The sequence below is a fragment of the Mesoplodon bidens genome, assembly GCF_964165515.1.
Source record: "Mesoplodon bidens genome assembly, chromosome: 1".
NCBI lineage: Eukaryota > Metazoa > Chordata > Mammalia > Artiodactyla > Ziphiidae > Mesoplodon > Mesoplodon bidens.
The window spans coordinates 217,624,518-217,643,428 of NC_138176.1; the positions used below are offsets into that span (position 1 = coordinate 217,624,518).

The window sequence follows — 18,911 nt, forward strand, 5'->3', positions numbered from 1 at the left end:
AGAGTAGAATCATGATCGTGTAACTTTTTTTCCCCTTAATAACACTCAGATGTCCAGAGAAGGAAAGAAAAGGCAAGCTGTTGAATTAACAGAATTGGGAATGTTCCAGTTGGTTTGCTCAGGACAAAAACATGGAAGATTGTGACTGAAGTGATGAATTGTGTTTTATTAACTGGGGAAGAAACGAAGGGAAGAAAGCAGGGGGATAATTGATAGGGAGAAAAGAGAAGGATCATTAGATTCGAAGTCTTCGTTAGGGACAGCTGAGAGAGTTGGTAATATAGGAAGTTGGTTGGTTAGATGTTTGAAGTTTGGATTTTAGTGGTGGAGTAGTTCCACCTGATGAGAAGGCCTCGGGTACAGTCATGAGAGTGGGTGCCTGTCTTGGAGCAGAGGTGATGGCTACTGGAGATGAAGAAATCCAGAACCCAAGAGGATGGGTCTTCCATTTAGATATTAATGTGATTCTGGGTGATGGCACAAGTTGGAAGTCAGGTTCCAGAGTCTTCCATCCGTGAGGAGAGGGTAAAACATAGCAACAAGGAGGGATAAAAAGTGGCACTGCTACATAAAAATGAGGATGAATTATGTGAGTGAGGCACTAGGAAGCAAGGGGACACACCCCATCCCCCTAACCAAGACGTGAAGGAAGTGTGGGAAAATGCGCAACCTTCACTTTCAAGTTTAAAGCAAACGGATTCTGCAAGGGGGTGGGGGTGATGTTACGTTTCAGCTAAGGACAGGCAGCAAACACACTAGAGGCTCAGAATGTGGAAGAATTTGTTCACAAAAGAATGGAATTCCAGAAGGCCAGTGGAAATAGACAAAGGAGGGTAGTACAGAACTTCACTGGACAACTAAAGGGACAACTTGTGGAGCAAACACGAAAAGTGGGATGTGACCGCACAAAATGTGCGGGTAGCAGAAAGTTTCCAGAATTAGGCAAGAATTTTCTGTTTGAGTCAACTGATCCACTACCAGGTGGTAAGTTCATTTCCTTTTTCTTTTTAGATCTTTCTCTTCGCTTAGATTTCTCCTTTTCTGAAAACATAAAATTGAGGTGCCTTTTCTACCCTTTCCCTCCTTCTGTTCCCCCATTTTTCCTCTTCTCTCAGTCAGGTCCTCCGCCCAGGATTGGGAGACCCGCCCCCCGCGGAAGGCGGAGTGACGGGGCGGAGCGAACAGAAGTGGGCGGGCCCTCCCCTGTCGACGTGCTGACGTCAGAGGACATCCGGTCCGGCTCCTAGTGCCTGGAAGCAGCTCTGTCCGCCTTCTTAGGGGCTTAGTAGCATTTTTTCCCCCCGGAATCGTGGTCCTCGAATTGGATCTGCAGCCGCCGCGGGCGGGCCTCACGCCATTCCCTGCCCCTCGGCCCCCGGAGTGAGCCCGGCCTCCCCGCGAGGGTGAGCGAGGTCGGCCCGGAGCGCGCGCGAGGGAGGGTGCCCCGCGGGCGGGGACGGCCGTCGGTTCCCCGAGTCGCGTGGCACCTCCGCCGACTCTCCCCTGGGCTCCCCCTGCACCCCGCTGGGTCCTCCGGCTGCAGGCTTTGCCTCCAAAGCCGCAGTGGCCCCGGGCCTGTTTTCTCATTTCGTGACACGGGCCACGTCCTGAATAAGTGGGAGCATTCCTGGAGAAGGGCTTAAACCCGTATAACGCTAAGACATAGAATTAACTCTTTAAGTTTACAAAACAAACTAGAGGGGAAAAAATGAGGCTCAACTTTCCCAGCGGGTTCTCCCCGGGGGACGCAGAAAATTCAGTCGGTGATCACCCTGTGATTATTTTTTTAGTTCCTTTGGCGAGGGCAGTACACAACTTTTCACCCTGTAAGTTTTGTCATCGTAAATACCGGAAGGGTGACCTAGTGGACTTGGACGTTACTCCAGGTAACCACCCACTAAACCTACTTGTCTGGTTTGTGCATATTTTTAAGTCGCAACTAACCACCGCGTGGTTTTTTGATTGGGCGTTCCAACATCAGAGTTGAAACCCGGAAAGTAGGACTTTATGAGTGGCCTTAGTATTGTTCCAGGTACAAGCTGGTGTATGATTTTGCTGTATTGTAATGAGAAATGTGAGTGTCAAGGTGTGGTTTCATGGAACTCTCTCCCTGTGTCATGGACACGACTTTGGTTTCTTTGAATATTTTTGTCTTCAGGAAGGTTGTGTGTCAGTCACCAGTGAAACTTAAAACCGTGCTTGGAGGTTTGGAATTTGTAGATCTTGGATAGAGCCTAGAAGTCTAAATCTGTGCTTTTAGGGAATTCCACAGTTGATTTTTGAGAACCACTCTTAGAAAAGACTTTTTAAAAAATACATGTATTTTGAAGAATATTAAGAAATTTGAGATTCTGTTTCAAAGCAAGCACATGGACTCATTCATTCGTGTATCTCTTCATTTGTTAAGGCTTAATTTATGCCAGGCAGGGCTGGGAAGCAAACATTGTCAAGAAAGATAGGGCTGGAACCCTCAGGGAGCTTGTGTCTTCAGATGGGATGAAGAGCCAAATAAAAATGTGTTATTTAGTGAAAACCTTGTTTTTCTAAATGAGGTAGTTCTTTCAACTACCTGATAAAAGCCAGTTTTAAAGTCCTTATTTTGATATGTGTGGTAAACACATACTGTTAAATTTGAGCCCTGTTAAAATTACATGCTCACTGCAGGTAAAAGTAGCGGGAAAGGCAGCTTTCAGGGAGTCAAAGCTACTCTGATGCCTTTAATATCTTTTCGGAGAGGGTAGTTTGGCTTTGTAGTTAATGTTGTCATTTGACTTGACTATTAGATGTTTTATTTAGGTATTACATGGGAAAAATTAGACATACTTGAAGACTTGGCAGCATCAGGTCATCTGAATATATAGCTTTAAAAAGTGATATAAACTGGGTAAATAATATACTTTTAAATGATTCTTGTTATTTATATATTCCTAATAATTTTTTTTCACTTGGTACAGAGTAATTTTTAAAGAATATTGAATATCAGAGAAACTTTTTTTGCTCTGTGGGAAAGAATACCATTTTGGCTGTTAGGATAAATCTTCTTGATGTTTACATTTTTTAGAACTGTTTGGTAATACAAATAAGTGCCCTATTTTAAAAGCCATCTATTTGGGATGATGTGTGCTAAATGATGCATAAAGGCTTAAAATGTGCTTAACCATCAAAATAGCAGGGTTGAGTTTAAAGTTTAATGAGAATTAGAAGATTTCATTCTGCTATTCCTTAGTTTCTTTAAAATAGGAAATGCAACAAGGCAATTATATCTTCTCTGTTTGCTTGTGTAGAAAGAAGGGGAGATGCCTAAAAAAAAGACTGGTGCAAGGAAGAAGGCAGAGAATCGCCGGGAACGTGAAAAACAACTAAGAGCATCCAGAAGCACTATCGATTTAGCTAAACACCCATGCAATGCTTCAATGGTAACAGTTTTTTTGGTTATCAGTTGAAAAACTGTATAAATCTATGTTAAAGGCATGTCTGTTGTTTTCATTAACACTGAGTAGTGGTGAATTTTGTTTGATTTTGTTATTTCTGAAACCTGTCATATTACCTTGGCTACTGTTGGTGACAAATAGATATGTATTGAACAGGAATACATACTAGGAACTGTGTGACATTCTCCAGCTTCTCTAACCTAGTATGCCTTCCTCAGTTTGTCCTATTAATTGGAGCCTTTTCATCCTAAGTCATCATTACCTCTTCCCTTCCTTTGACCATATTTCTCTGAGTTGTCCCGTATCTTCCTGTTTCCACGCCTCTCTACTTTTTCTGTTCCCACTCCTCTTTCTTTTTTTCTTTTTTGATTTCATTGAACACATATGAAATGCTTAATGTGACTTAATTCCTCATATGTGTATTGTGTGCCTACTCTGTGCCAGGTGCTATTTTAGGCACTGTGGGGAATACGTAGCTGAATGACACAGTCCTGGTTTCCACAAGCTTATAGCTCAGTTGTCTTCTATATTAATGTTTATCAGTGACAGAAATCCAACCTAAGTAACTTCAGGGAGAAATAGTTTATTGAATAAGTAATGGACTAACTTGTGTAGTTGGGAAGGGCATGGATGTGGCTGGGATGCAGGGACAGCTGGAACCTGAAACAACTTGTAGTTCTGTCTTTTACTTTTATTTAGTTCCATTTTCTCAGATTGTTTTAGTCCATTTTGGGGGGTTCATAGCCACTGGGTCCATAGCTCCCATGTCTCACATCACATATCGTTGCCCTCAGAGGGAAAGAACTCTGATGGGTTGGGCTTGGGTGGGTGCCCAACCCAGGATTAACCAGCATGTGTACTGGGCTGGTAGGGGCGTGAGGGGGAGTGAGATTACATAGCACAGACAGGACAGTGGGGACTCCCTCGTCCGTGTCGGGGTGATTTCTAGAGAAGAGAAGGAGGACAAAGAAATGACTCGTACATAAATATATACAGTGAGGGCTAGACTTTGGTAAGTGCTGCAGAACAGGTACAATTAGGATTAAGGTTCATTAGGACTGAGGTGATCATGGTGAGTGTGGGGATGGGGTGCAGTTCACAGAGGAGGTGGGATCGTCACCAGGATTTCCAGTAGGTAAAGAAGTGAGGAGGGACTTTTCAGGGAAAAGTATTAGAATAAGTAAGGCATGGAAAAGAAGAAATACAAGACATATTTTGAGAATGGCTGACAAATAGTGACTTGAATCTAAAGAGAATAGGCCAGTGAGGTTTGAAAAGTGGTTAGAGACCAGATTGTGGAGAGCTTTTTAATACCATGTTTAGAATTCTGGATTTTCTGTGAGCTTCAACATACTGTGTTCTCTACTGTTTCTTGTGTTCATTCTGTATTATTTTTCTGATTGCTTAAAAAAAAATCCAAAAAACAGACCACTACTGTATTTAGCCTCTTTTGTGAAAAGGCCACTTCTTTCTCTAGTGTGGTATGCCCGAAAACGTACCTTTGTTTTTAAAGTATGTATAGATGCTTGTATTCATGGGTGGAATTGGAGGGTTTGGGCAAATGTCACTTAAATTTTCACATGAAAAACGGTATTCTTTATAATTCTAGTAACTTTGCAGTTTTCAGCCAGTAGAAAAATTAATGTTATGTTTTTATATTTTACAGGAATGTGACAAGTGTCAGAGGTAAATTTTTATTTATTTCTTTTTCTATCTATATGTAATAATATAGACTGACCTTTTATCTGATATTGACTAAATTTTAAAATTTTCTTTTACATGACAAGACGGCAGAAGAATAGAGCATTTTGCTATTTTTGTAATTCTGTACAGAAGTTACCAATTTGTGCACAGTGTGGTAAGTATATGATCAAAACACATGCTTTTCTTTTATCAAACATTTGTTTGGCATTTAATCAGTTTGAACCTGTGGGTTCATCATTATCATTTACAGTAATGTTATACCTTACTATTAATAAGACTACATAAAATGTTATTTGGCCTATCAAAAAAGTGTCAAGTCTTGGTTTTGTCTCTTTGACGTAATGCTGGAAAATAATTAATATACAGTTTAGATAAAGGTACCACGTGTTGTCTTAAACATGGAAAGATTAGATTTCAGACTAATAACATTTGGTGATGCTGCATTTTTATTTATACTGTCTTAGTCTTGTCGATATCCTTTGTTTACTTTCCTAAATTTTGATTTCTGCTGATACTGCCTGCAGTGTGTTAGGCTGTTGAAAATAATTTTATTCCACATTTACCTGGTGCCAGTTTTTGTGATCAGTTGTTTTTCTGTTTGGTTCTTAGCGTATGATTCTTGAATTTCCTCACATGTATTCCCAAGTGAGTGGAATAGAGTTCCTAAGCCACTTACCTAGTTCCCAAGTATAAGTGGAAACTTTTATTCAGAGTAAATGATTATTCAGAGTAAAACTAAGTAGTAGTTCATAGAACAACAAGATCCATGTTTCCCAAATAGTCTTCCACAGAATACTTGAGATATTAGTAGGTATTTCTTAAAGCAGAGCATACGTTTGAGACACGCTGCATGTTTCATTCCCTCATTCCCACCTGGGAGAGTTCTTCTACCTATGTATGTGTTAAAGGTTCTGAAGATCTCCAGTAAAGAAACCTGATTAATTGTCTTTACTCCAGATTTGTCCCCCGAACTTTTATTTGAACAAGTATCCCCTTTGCTTATAGGATAATAGTTTCAGGTGAAACACAGTTTGAGATATACTCATTTAAATGTGTTTATGCATGATAACATTGGAGAAAGTTAGGAAGTATTAGGGCCACACCCCTGAATGTTTCTAGTGTAGTTCTAGCTTTCAGAGACGGTTTTGAGGTCTGTAGTTAATGGAAAAGAGAACACTGGCCTAGATAGACCAGTCATTTGCCAGTTTTTATATCCTTATTTACAAAAGACAAATGGATGTAGAGTGAGAAAATAGACTGTGGAGAAGATGGAGATAAGCTGTCGCTAGGCCCTTCCCCTGTTTTCAGCGTTTGTGGTGCTGTGCACGGATACGCTTCCCACTCGCTGATTCTTGTCCTTAGTGTTGGACAGGGAGCCGCTGGGGGGCTGCTGTCCCTCATTTCCTGTTTCTCTTCCCATTTCCTGTTGTCTAGCTTTGTTTCTTAGGTAATCAAGGTAGTGGAAAATTGAGCATATTCTGTTTCTTTCGTGTTCTGCTTTGTGGAGTCTGAGATGCGTGATTAATATGTCACCACCATTAATCCTCTCACAGCATGTGATAAGTGAATTTCCTGACAGTGTTTTGGGTTGGTAATTCGCTGCTAGATAAGAGCTCTTGTGACTATATTGGGATTTTTAGCTTTATCACTATATTCCTGATTTCTGTGCTCATTTGGGCACTATTTGACAATTCTTTTAGAAGAATGTTTACCCGGAGGCTAAGTTTGTAAATTTTTAACTATGGGTAAACATAAAAAAATGAACCAGATAATTTGCATAATTATTATTTGATTTGCTTTGGTTTGATATGTTCTAGGGAAAGCAAGAAGCAGTAACTTCAAACAGACTGCTTTTATTGTGAATTATAAAATATAAAATTCACTTTTAAAGCATATCATTTAAAAATCTCCCTGAATTCATCTGAAAATTCCCAAGATTTTTAACTGCTTTAGTGATTATTAGATTACAAAGTATAACCTTCAAATTTTGATTTTAGTACAAACATGAATTATCATGTAAGTTCCTAATCTCAAAAGATCTGACTCAGGTAATGAGGTCTCAGTTATATCCATTTTCTTTTTTCAGTTATATAAGCAGTAAATAGTGCTGGTCTCTCTTTATTTTCAAATTATTTCCATAGGAACTTGGGCTAGATACAAAGAGGAATTAGTGAATATTTGTATGTACTACTTTGCAAGACTAATAGTGAAAATTTGTTTCTTTGCTAGGGAAAACAAAGTGCATGATGAAGTCTTCTGACTGTGTCATAAAACATGCTGGTGTCTACAGTACTGGCCTTGCCATGGTGGTAAGCTTCTTGTAGTTATCTTTGAGACCAGTAGGTTTCCAAGGAGAAGGAGAAGGCATTCTGACCAATATGCAGTTATGTTTTTCTAAATGTAATCAGTCTGGAGTTATCTGGATTATCTGTGGCATGTTTTTGTATGGTTTTCACTTATTACCCACTTGTTTTTGACTGCTTTCTTCTTTCTTATTGGGAAATGTATAAGGAAGGGAAACTCATCTAATGTTGACCTAAACAACATTCATTTGTTAGTCATACCTTTCTAATATATCTTAATTAGACATCACAAAATATTATTTACTATACTGAAAGTGCTGCTAAACTAAGATTCAGTCTTTTGGTTAAATAAGCAACGTAGTTCCAAAAGAATCTAGAATTAATTGTTTTTTTAAAGCTTTACGTTTCAAAAAAGAGTACATAGTTAACACAGAATTATGCTCTTTACTACATGTAGTTACATGTAGTTCATTACATGTTGTTATCTCTTTGTTACATGTAGACGTTTCAAAGAAAATTCATTATTTTAAATAATAGAAACAGTTGCATTGTGTGAGGCATTTTGCTCTTGTTTTCAAAAAAATGTTATCCTTTTGACCAGTTTTACTGTATTCTATTTTGTGAATTTATTCTTAGGTCCAAATGTCAGTCCATGAGGAAAGTAATATTTATAGTAGAATATTCATAATTTTCCAAGAACACGTAATTTTCCATCATGAGGCAGACCTTTATATTTTTCATGAGTGGCTATCTTATAGAAGAGCTGGAATTATTCATAATCATCTTGTGAAAATTCTTTAAGTATAGGATCGTCAGTGTTATCTTTATTCAGAAGCTGTTGTAATCTTCCTTGGTAGTTTGCTTATGTCTAGATTTATCAAATTATTATTTTTTTAATTCACTGAGTTGTATGAGTATGAATGATCTCTTATATAAAGAATACATTAAAGTATAATCATGCATCATTAGCTCTAAATTCTAGAAAAGTGATTTTTCTGGCCATCTTCTATTTGCTGATTAAGATTCCCTCTCCCCGACTCTTCCCCCTGATTTGCCCTGGGAGCCTGACTTGTGTGGTGGGCTGGATCAGTGTCTTACTTAGGGCTTCTTTTTGGGTTCAGCCACCCAAAAAGGACTTTGGCAAGAGACCTGATGATAGGAGGAAATTATGATCCGGGTGTTTATTCTCCCAGCTTACTCCCTACCAGCTTGTCCTGGTTTCGACATGGATTGGCCATCAGTTCCTCTCCATATGACCAGGTAGTCCTCTGCATACGGCTGGCCCTCTCTTGCGGTTGTAGGACCTCCCTCCCTTCCCTGCCCTTGGCCCTTCAGCCCTAGGGGTAGTATCTGCATCATCCCTGATGTTTTTTCGAAGCCCTTCCCTGTTCTTTGTGAATTCTCTCTTTAAACTCCCCTGGATTACCCAGTTTAATGTGTGATTCTTCTCTTGCTAGAACCCTGAGTAATACAAGAGATAGATTCGAGGACTTGCTATCTACACTGGTAATCTATTTTTACAAGTCCCAAAACATTCTTCCTATTTGCTCTTTTCCACTTTTGTTACAGTGCCTTAAATGGTAGAACAGTGAATTTTGAGGGTTAGAAGACCTGGATTTGAATCACAGCTCAGCTGTAACGTAGCTCTAGAACTTGGACTTAGTCTCAGGCCCCTGTCCCTCCTCACCTGTAAAGGAAAAGCCATCCAATTCCATTTCCTTAAGATTCTTTCTAGCTCTTAGTGTTCTGTGGATGTCATTGTGTTATTAAAGATGTGTGTAGTCTTACAGTCTCACCTTGACAGAGAATTGGAAAGTCTTACCCTGTCATTTAGTTCCAATTATTTTATTTTAGTTTTATTTAACAAAGAGATATAATAATGATTTAATGCATAAGTTGCCTTAAAAAAGATGCTGGCAGAAGTTTAATATTTTCTCTCTGTTATTCTAGAAAAGCTATATATTTATTTTATAAATTACCCAGATAAGAAGGAACTTTCTTAAGTCAGGAATGTTAGTATTTGAAAAAACTCAGTTTAGTTACCAGAATTGCTATAGACAGGAATGCTTAAATTATGGGCTCTAGACTTCATTTGATTTATTGTAAAATTCAGTTTGGGGGCAACACTGTCAGCTCTTTGACTCATTTAAATGATTAATATTAGCGTAAGTGTATTGTTTCCCTTCTGCTTCTTTTTCTTTTGATTTATAGATTTGTATATTGTAAATAGCTATTGGTGAAGTCGTTTGATTTTCAGGAAACACTCTTTAATTTTGGCTTAAACAGTACATTTTCTTTAATGAAGCCACTCGTTATCACTGAAGGTTGATAAGTGGCTAAATGTATATGATTTTGGTGGTTGCCACTGCTTAAACTGTGGCTGCAGCCAGGTGTGTCACAGGTTAATTTTTCATGTTCTCTGGTTGCAGGGTGCAATATGTGACTTCTGTGAAGCTTGGGTTTGTCACGGTAGGAAGTGTCTCAGTACACATGCCTGTGCCTGCCCGCTTACCGATGCTGAGTGTGTGGAATGTGAACGGGGTGTCTGGGACCACGGTGAGTGGTTACATACAAATGACGAGCTTTGCTGGAAGTGAAGGCTGACTTTGAAACGTTCTGGGTGCTCTTTTTTCATGATTTTTTTTAGGATACTATCAGTCGTAAGTACTGGCACTGTTTTGGTGATCAGTTTAGTTGGAAAAGGGATTTATACCAGCAGTAACAGGCAATACTAGGATTTTTACCTAGGCAGGTGGGGAGGGGAGTTGCAGGGGAGGAAGCGTCTCTGAGCATTGTGAGTATATACGGGTAGCCAGGGTACAGTGGGAGTTCACTCTTTTATGGTTCAATTTGTCAGTTTTCTTTGTAGCCTTTGCCAGAACAAAAACTGCCATGCTATTTTAGTGTAAATCTGAAATAACTTGCCATCGTTTCTGAGCAGTTTTACAGATAAGTTTTTTAACTTAAACTTTATCATATTTACATTGGTGGGTTTTGTTCTTTAATCCAACAGGAGGCAGAATTTTCAGCTGTTCTTTTTGCCATAACTTTCTTTGTGAAGATGATCAGTTTGAACATCAAGCCAGCTGCCAGGTTTTAGAAGCGGAAACATTTAAATGTAAGTTTTTATATATTAGATGTTCTTTATACCCAAGATCCTTCATCGTATAAGTGTTAAACTTAATGAAAAAGGAATCTAGTTTTTCATGCGGCCTCTTATGGACTGTAATTTAATTCAATATCTATTTTCTGTTTGTAGAAAAAATTCAGAACACATATAGTCCATTTTTGTCCAGCAGTGTGCCAGTGACATTTTGGTTGGGTCAGTTCTTCATTTTGTGGGATTGATCAGGCATTGCAGGCCTTGCAGCATCCCTGATCCTGAATACTAAATGTCATTTTCACTTCCAAGTTATTATAACAACTAACATACCCTCCCCCACCCTGTCTTCAGGTGTCCCCATTTAAGTGGTACACCCCTAGTTTGTTCCTGCTAGTTGGTTCCAGTGACTCTTAGACAGGACTGTGCATCAGAAACACCTGTGGAGGTTTTTTAAAAGTACAGGTGTCAAGGCCTCATCCCTGGAGATTCTGTCTTTAAGTGGGTGGCAGGTGCCAGGCATCTGTATTTAACCTGCACACATAGCTCTCTTGTATATTCTAGAACCAGTGTTTCATGGTATCATCTTTAGAGATAGATTGCATTTTATTTTATTTCTATTCTGTTGATTCTCAAAAGCTCAAGTTTTAGATTCAGACATTACTTGAATTCTACTTATTCGCCATATGTTTTTGGGCAACTTACCAAATCTTTCTAAACCTGAATTTTGTTATGTATTAAAGAAAGATGCTAATTTTTTAAGAGTTAATTGAAGTGAGAATCCATATAAAGCATAAGTATGGTATCTGTCACTTAGAAAGCCCTTATTAAATAGTAGATACCACCGTAGGAAAGACTGAGATTCCAAATTCACTTTCTTGAACTTGGTTCTTGTTCTGCTATGAAATGCTAATCCCTATACTCATCTATAAATTTAAAGTTGATAAGTCATCAGTCTAAGACACATATACACACATATATGTAATTCTTGTGATATTTATAAAGAAAATCTCAAAAGATTAAAGGAACATCTCAGAGTAGCTAGCCTTTTTGAGCTGTTCCTAGGCTTCTGCAGAATGTATAATATAAAATTTGGGTTATTTTATTTGGGACTTGGGAACTTGTGTCTTCCATAGCATTTAAACCCCAAAGACAGGCAGCTGTAAGTGATAAGGCTATATTTCCATCAAGAAGTTTTAGTGATTCAGTAAAAGACAAAGGAAAAATAAAGACACTGAATAATTGAAAGAATTTTAAGATAAATTTATTACCATGCCTTTGATACCTCATATTAAAGTCATTCTCATCGCAGATTCGCAGGTTTCCTTGGTTTACTGTAATTTATTGTCTTTCTTTCCTTTTTTTTCATTGCTTTATTTTTTCTTTGCCATTTTTCCTTCGCCAATTGCCATTCACTACTTGAAATATTTTCTCTGAAACACTGTCCTAATCATACATACAAGTCCCAAAGATAGTTTGTTTCTATTCCCTTAATTGGTCATATCTCATCATTTTTGGATTTGACCGTACAACTATGAATTGGAAGATACGGGAATTCTATAAAATACTTCTTTACCTGTATAACCAGTGGGAAGTATGTTTTGAGGGGAAAAAAAACCAAAAACAAAACACCTGTGTGTACTCTGCCTTTATTTTTTAAAATAATGAAAGTGGCCAGGGGACTTCTAATTTAAATGGCTTCTTGTCAGCAGGCTTTGATGTATTCTAACCTGCTTTCTTTTAAAATACTCTGAAGACATAGAAATAGATTTAAAAAGAAAACCATTCCCCAGTCTAAAACTAGGAATGTCACAATATTTTTTAGAATCTGGGAGAAATGCATTTTTTATATAAGTTCAAGATTTTAACTCTTGGGGAGAAAAATAACAGGGCAGTGAAGTGGAGTGCCTGTGTGTTTTTGAGGTGTAATCAGGGGAAGAAGACTGGCAAGGCCACATCCCATCCTAGTGGTTTGGGTTCCCGGTGGTAAGGGTGAGGGTGTAATAGACAACAACGAGTTTCTTGGGATTGTGTCATTGTGGCATGTCAAAGATTCAGGTGGTGGGGATGGGAGAAGATTCTGTATCAGAAATGCCTGGTGCACAGGGAAATTGGGTTGGGCACTTTGTACTTTCAGTCTGTGTTCTGGTTCTGTACTTGAAAGGGATTTATAGCATTTTGGTGATATATATCCTCTTTTGACTGAATGAAGAATGAACCTAATTACTCTCTAGGCATATCCTCAAGTAGAAATGATTGTGATTTCAGGTTTTTTCCTCCACAGACTGAAATAATATAGTTATATATTGGAGTAATTTGGTATACTTATATATTCCTAATATATATATATATATATATATATATATATATATATATATATATAGTAAGTACTCAGTTGATTTTTACTTTTATTATTAGCATGTAGGACAGGTAGTATAAATCCATCTGAAATAGCAGTGTCACTGTGGAAGGAAGCAGGATGGTTGGACAGAAGCAATAATAATACACATAATTGAGAAATCATCTTTGAGTTTTTAAAAAAATACTTTCCTGTTCAGATTGAAAAAGCTCCCCATGACCCAGGCAAACTTAAAAGAATCCCCAACTTAGAAACATCTGCAATATTTGAATTGTAAAGATAGATTTCCTTTTGTTTTCTTTACTTTTTCAAAACCTCTAAGTAACTTGAAAGTTAATAGTTTATATTTAGACTATATCAGGGTAAGGCTTAGTTTGTTTTCTTGTTTCTATACCTCTCAATTATTTTTGTCTTTCCTTTTTTGGCATATTCAATATGTGCCAGACAAATTGGCTTTTCTAAAATATTTGCTCTTAAGTTTAGGAGCATTATTTGCATTAATATTTGCATTAATTGTAGATAATGACCAAAATTAATGTGGCTTACTGACTAAAATAGAGATAAAATATTTTAGGATTTTTCCATCTGGTTTCCTGCCCACTTGAGTATTTTCTCTTCATAGTCACGCTTTTCCACCTGAAGTATTCTATTCTCATATCAGAAGTTTGCAAAAAATGACAATAGCCTACAACACGAGGAGAGAATATATATTAATGGAGACAGTTACTCTTTTAAAAATTGAAGTTATATCCTTTTCTTTTTGTCTGTGTTGGGTCTTCGTTGCTGCATGTGGGCTTTCTCTAGTTGCGGCGAGTGGGGGCCACTCTTCGTTGCGGTGCACGGGCTTCTCATTGTGGTGGCTTCTCTTGTTGTGGAGCGTGGGCTCTAGGCACACGGGCTTCAGTAGTTGTGGCTCGCGGGCTCAGTAGTTGTGGTGCACGGGCTTAGTTGCTCTGTGGCATGTGGGATCTTCCCAGACCAGTGCTCGAACCTGTGTCCCAGGCAGGCAGATTCTTAACCACTGCGCCACCAGGGAAGTCCTGAACTGTTATATCCTTAAGCGAAGAGTCCAGCCAATGTCACTGAAAAAATGTTTTACCATTTCAGTTTCCTAAATATCATTAATGAAGTTTGCCACCTCCTAGTTTTGGAGCAATAGAAGGAGATTGGAGGATAAAAGAATGCTGTGTCTGTGCAATTGCTGGATTCCTTGCATCTGGCTGGGTATTCCATCTCATTTTCTGTATCCTCTAGGTTATGAGACAGAAAAAAAAAAGTTGTTAATTGATCTAAGATAGTACATCAGGTATAAATCTGTGGAAAATAGTGTTTTCATTCCAAGTTTGAAAATGGATATTATGTACTTTCCCTCACAGGTGTTTCATGCAATCGGCTTGGTCAGCATTCCTGTCTCCGTTGTAAGGTATACTTTTATATTTTTTAGTTTTAGATTTTGTTTTTAATCCCCATACTCATCCACCAGCTCTTGGATTATTTATAGCTATAATAAATCTACAAGGGTCCTTAAACATTATGTAATTTACTTCTTTTATTTTAGAGATTGTGAATGAAGTTGAGACAGCTCAGAGACATTTCATAGGTCATCCAGTTGGCTTGTCTTAGAGTTGACACTAGTGCGTGTGTCTCCTGAATCTTAGCTCAGTGTTTTTTTTGTTTTTTTGCGGTACGCGGGCCTCTCACTGCTGTGGCCTCTCCCGTTGCGGAGCACAGGCTCCGGACACGCAGGCTCAGCGGCCATGGCTCACGGGCCCAGCCGCTCCGCGGCACGTGGGATCTTCCCGGACTGGGGCACGAACCCGTGTCCCCTGCATCGGCAGGCGGACTCTCAACCACTGCACCACCAGGGAAGCCCCTAGCTCAGTGTTTTTGCACCTTATGTTTATAGAGAACATTCTGACCAAAATGATGGGAGTATATTTTACCTTATGTCAAAATGCACTTGTTTGTTAGAGTTTGAGTACAAGTGAAGATTTCCATAATGTTGTGTTTCCTTAGACCTTGTCTCCAGCATTTCCATTTGTCAAAGATCACTGAACAGATGCAGCTGATTCACTGCGTCTCGGAGTCATTTCTCTGGTTCCTACTAATACTCCTAACCCTACATCTTACTCCTCCCCCAACTCTTCTCCAGTTCTGTCTGTGCTGTCTCCTCTGCCTTAGATCACTCTTCCGTCTTTGCTTACCCTGCTGCACCCCCATTCTCCTGCAGGTCTCGGCTAAGACTTCACGTCTCCCAGGCAGCCTTTCCTGAGTCCTGGGTCTGGTTTGGCGCTTCTCCTCTTCACTTCCCTTGCAATGTGTAGTGTGTGTAGCTGCCTCTCCACTTGTCTGTGTCCCCAGTTAGACTGTGTGCTCTGTGTAGGTAGATGAGCTGGTCACCATTATGTCATCAGAGGCTTTGTGAATACTCATATTTACGAAGAAATGTGTCTACATATCATACCCTGCATATACTTTCTGTCTTGTGTTTAGGCCATAGTCCAGGAGAGTCCTGGCAGAGACCATTTCCTTTAAGGAATTGAAATCAGAAGCATGACCAGTCCCAACAAAACTCTTAATCTCTGCCCTAACAAAAGTATATCTTTAACTTTACATTTCCTTGAAATACTAAGTGATGTCTTCATATATTTTTTGAATTACGTATTTAACGTGCTCGTTTTTGTTTCTCCTATATAGGCTTGTTTCTGTGATGATCATACAAGGAGCAAGGTGTTTAAGCAAGAAAAAGGAAAACATCCTCCCTGCCCTAAATGTGGACATGAAACTCAGGAAACTAAGGATCTTAGCATGTCAAGTAAGGCTCTTGTTAAAACACCACTGGGGTGATTTTGCTTTCTTGCTTAGACAAGATTTATCTCTTTTTTTTCTCTTTCTATTTTTGTTTTTGCCTTTTCTTCATATTTGAAAAGATGAATGTGTTATCTTATGCAAATGGAATTTTATAGCCTTGGAAAATTTGTGGGTAAAATTTCTCAATTTAACTTAAGAAATATATCGCCATTCACTCTGATATTTGGCATTTGCTTCAGTTAGTGACATAGTGAATACTGAAATTTAAGACCAAAAAGAATGATTTTTCTGGTTCTTCTGAGGCTTCATTTTAAATAATTGAGTAGCAATAAATCCTCAATATTCAAGTGGTGGTAATCTTCAGTACTCGGAAGGCGGAATTCATTTTGAAGCTATTCTTATGTGTGTGATATTTGAGCAGTGATGCTTATTATGTTATACGTCACTACTGTAGGAAATTGTTTAACAGTTTTTATATAACTTTTCTATGAAGGAATGCAATTACTACAAACATGCTTACAGTAATGAAGCTCACAATTTTGTTAAAGAGAATTTGACTCTTTACCAAACATATAATGGAACCATAATTCTAAATGACTCTGACAATACTTTGTTTAATCAAAGATATAGTTATACAGTGAGGTGAGACATAATTTTTTATGCTAAACTTTGTTTTGCTACTAAGGCAGAAGAAATGACAGACTTTGTCTTCTAGGACATCTGAATTATAAAGTAGCTCTCTTGAGAAGAGTGTAATGACATGAAATCACCTGTTCTGTGATTTGAAAATGCACTTTTAATTGATCAAACAAAGGGCATTTTAGTTTTTAACATACCTTATTTAACTTATGTATGGAGAATGCTATTATTCTTATTTCATTTTCCTACTTTGTCTAGATTTAATGAAATGACACTGTCATATTTATCATTTCTTATACATGATATGTGTGTAGACTCTAAGTAGGATTGAACTGATTGTTGTTTCTAAGGTCTCCTTTCTTTCCAGTTAAATGTTAAGTGAGGAAATAAGGAAAATGTGACTTGACTTTTTCATTTGAGAGTAAGAAGCAGCCAATCAAGTTCATGTAACTTCATATATTGTAGAGGAAAATGAGGATGTAGAGAATTGGAGCTAATCAGGTGCCACATACATATCTGTCTTTCGTAGCACGCTCCCTGAAATTCGGCAGGCAGACTGGAGGTGAAGAGGGAGATGGAGCTTCTGGGTATGATGCCTATTGGAAGAACCTTGCATCTGATAAGTATGGTGATACCAGCTACCATGATGAGGAAGAAGATGAGGAAGAAGCAGAGGATGATGAAGAGGAAGACGATGAAGGTGGAAAGGATTCAGATGCTGAGTCATCCGATTTGTTTGCTAATTTGAATTTAGGAAGGACCTATGCCAGTGGCTATGCTCATTATGAGGAACAAGAGAACTAGGAAAGCTGCTTGCCCACTGGTGACCTTGTCTGAGGAGCTGGAATGTGTGTGCTTGATGAATCATGTGTGGCTATACAGACGTACGTACTGTCACTTAGCCTTATGTGAAAGACTAGTCACACTTACTGGGGCAAGGGGTAGGGCATAGCATTTTAATAGGAACTGATAATCAGGCTTCTAGCATAAGAAAAATGAATTTCAACTGTAAGATGTTTATCGATCCAAGCAATTGAAGCATCATGGATTGGATTTTACTGGTTTTAGTAATCTAGTAGGTGTGCCAATTAAATACATATACAGGATAAAGGAATAGGATGGTAATATATTTGTTTCAGATTAAATTGCTGTTTTTATTAACACTGCTTAGAAAATCATGCTGTCTGATTTTGTAAAATGTAATGGGTAAAATGAATTATTGTAATTTTTCTTGTTTGTCCACAAGATAAAAGTCAGATGTTATATGCTAAATTTTCATTAAATATTCATGTTATCTTAAGTAGTTATATGTGCGTTTTAGCAATTGACTCATTCATTGCTTTCTTCACAGCGTGTGTCCTGAACAATACCTATTATTTATGCCTAAATGTATAGACAAAGGTGACTATGTAGCCATTTTTCAGAATCAGTATTATCACACAGATGTTTTACCCAGGAAATTTCATTTCTCTTTGAATAAATCTAGTATCTCACTTATATACTTTTGATATTTTATTTGATTTCTTATTCTTAGTATTTTAAACCTATTTTGGAAAGCATTCCAATATTTTTATATAAACTGTTTCATTTTTTTGTCTAATATGCAAGATAGGTAGCAGAGATTAATAGTGTGTGATAGACACAAAGTGATGCAGCTGAACCCCATCATTCGTGGTAGGTGGAGAACAGACAGTTGCTGGCACAGGTTCCAGTGGTTACAGTTTACACTGACAGTGAATTGGGATGGTGTGGTGGAAAGGAATGCATCATCAGACAGGCTGGCATTTGAAAAGTATGGAGAAAATTGTAGCCATATGGATAACAGGTCGGATGGCTATTGCTGAGCCATTTTTATTCCATAGAAACTTAAGGAACAGCTGAGGGCAATAACAGGCAACAGAAAGCCAGGTGTGAAAGCCAGAGGGCCTCTAGATGCATTGGAAAAAGCTTTCATCTCTTGCAGCAGGAGAACTGAGAAAACTGAGGACCAAGGCAGGAGTTAGTAGTATGAATGGATAAACTTCAAAGGTCTATTATGCAAAGGTCAAGGGACTGTCTGGGGACCCTGACGAGTGAGATGGAGACACTTCAATGGATGCCGCTGAAGATTTGCACTCCGTAGACTCCTGAACTTTCTGAGCCTGCAGTCTCAGCCCACTTCTCTCTCTTAAGGGCAAAGGTGCCTCACCTATTCCCAAGCTAGATGATGATGCAGAGGTCTCTTTCCCCAGGCAACCTGTGCCCCCTTGAGGACTTGCCCTATCTCCATGCCACTAGACCTAGAATTAGGGTTGAGCAACTGTAATTAGGGTTAAGTAAAACTCAGCCAGAGAGGGGCTGGGCCTGATGAGACAGGAGACAGACTGTACCCCAAAGGAGCTGCAAGAATTGGCTTAGATGTATTGGGACGAGCAGGAGAATGATTGAGGCTGGAATCTGAGGCTGTTGAGGAGGGACAGGACAAAATTAGGGGAGAGTTTGATAATAGCACCCACATTGGGTCCTTGGCTTGCAGGATAAGCACTCTCTTAATAGGATTTAACATCCCGGCTAGGATGCCAGGA

The 18,911-nt window shown here is 38.6% G+C and overlaps 1 protein-coding gene across 2 annotated transcripts; it reads left to right on the top strand.

Annotated features, from left to right (window-relative positions):
• Positions 1-1,218: 1,218 nt before the first annotated feature.
• Positions 1,219-17,846, top strand: ZNF330 (zinc finger protein 330). 2 transcript variants are annotated; one of them, XM_081246965.1, is made up of 11 exons: positions 1,219-1,403; positions 1,791-1,886; positions 3,285-3,416; positions 5,098-5,117; positions 5,219-5,289; positions 7,365-7,444; positions 9,868-9,994; positions 10,452-10,556; positions 14,274-14,320; positions 15,595-15,712; positions 16,877-17,846. In XM_081246965.1, the coding sequence occupies exons 3-11, from the start codon at positions 3,297-3,299 to the stop codon at positions 17,149-17,151; spliced, it is 963 nt and encodes a 320-aa protein (XP_081103091.1). In that variant the 5' UTR covers positions 1,219-1,403; positions 1,791-1,886; positions 3,285-3,296; the 3' UTR covers positions 17,152-17,846. The 2 variants fall into 2 exon arrangements, with proteins under 2 accessions (XP_081103091.1, XP_081103092.1); XM_081246966.1 differs by lacking the exon at positions 1,791-1,886.
• The last annotated feature ends 1,065 nt before the right edge of the window (positions 17,847-18,911 follow it).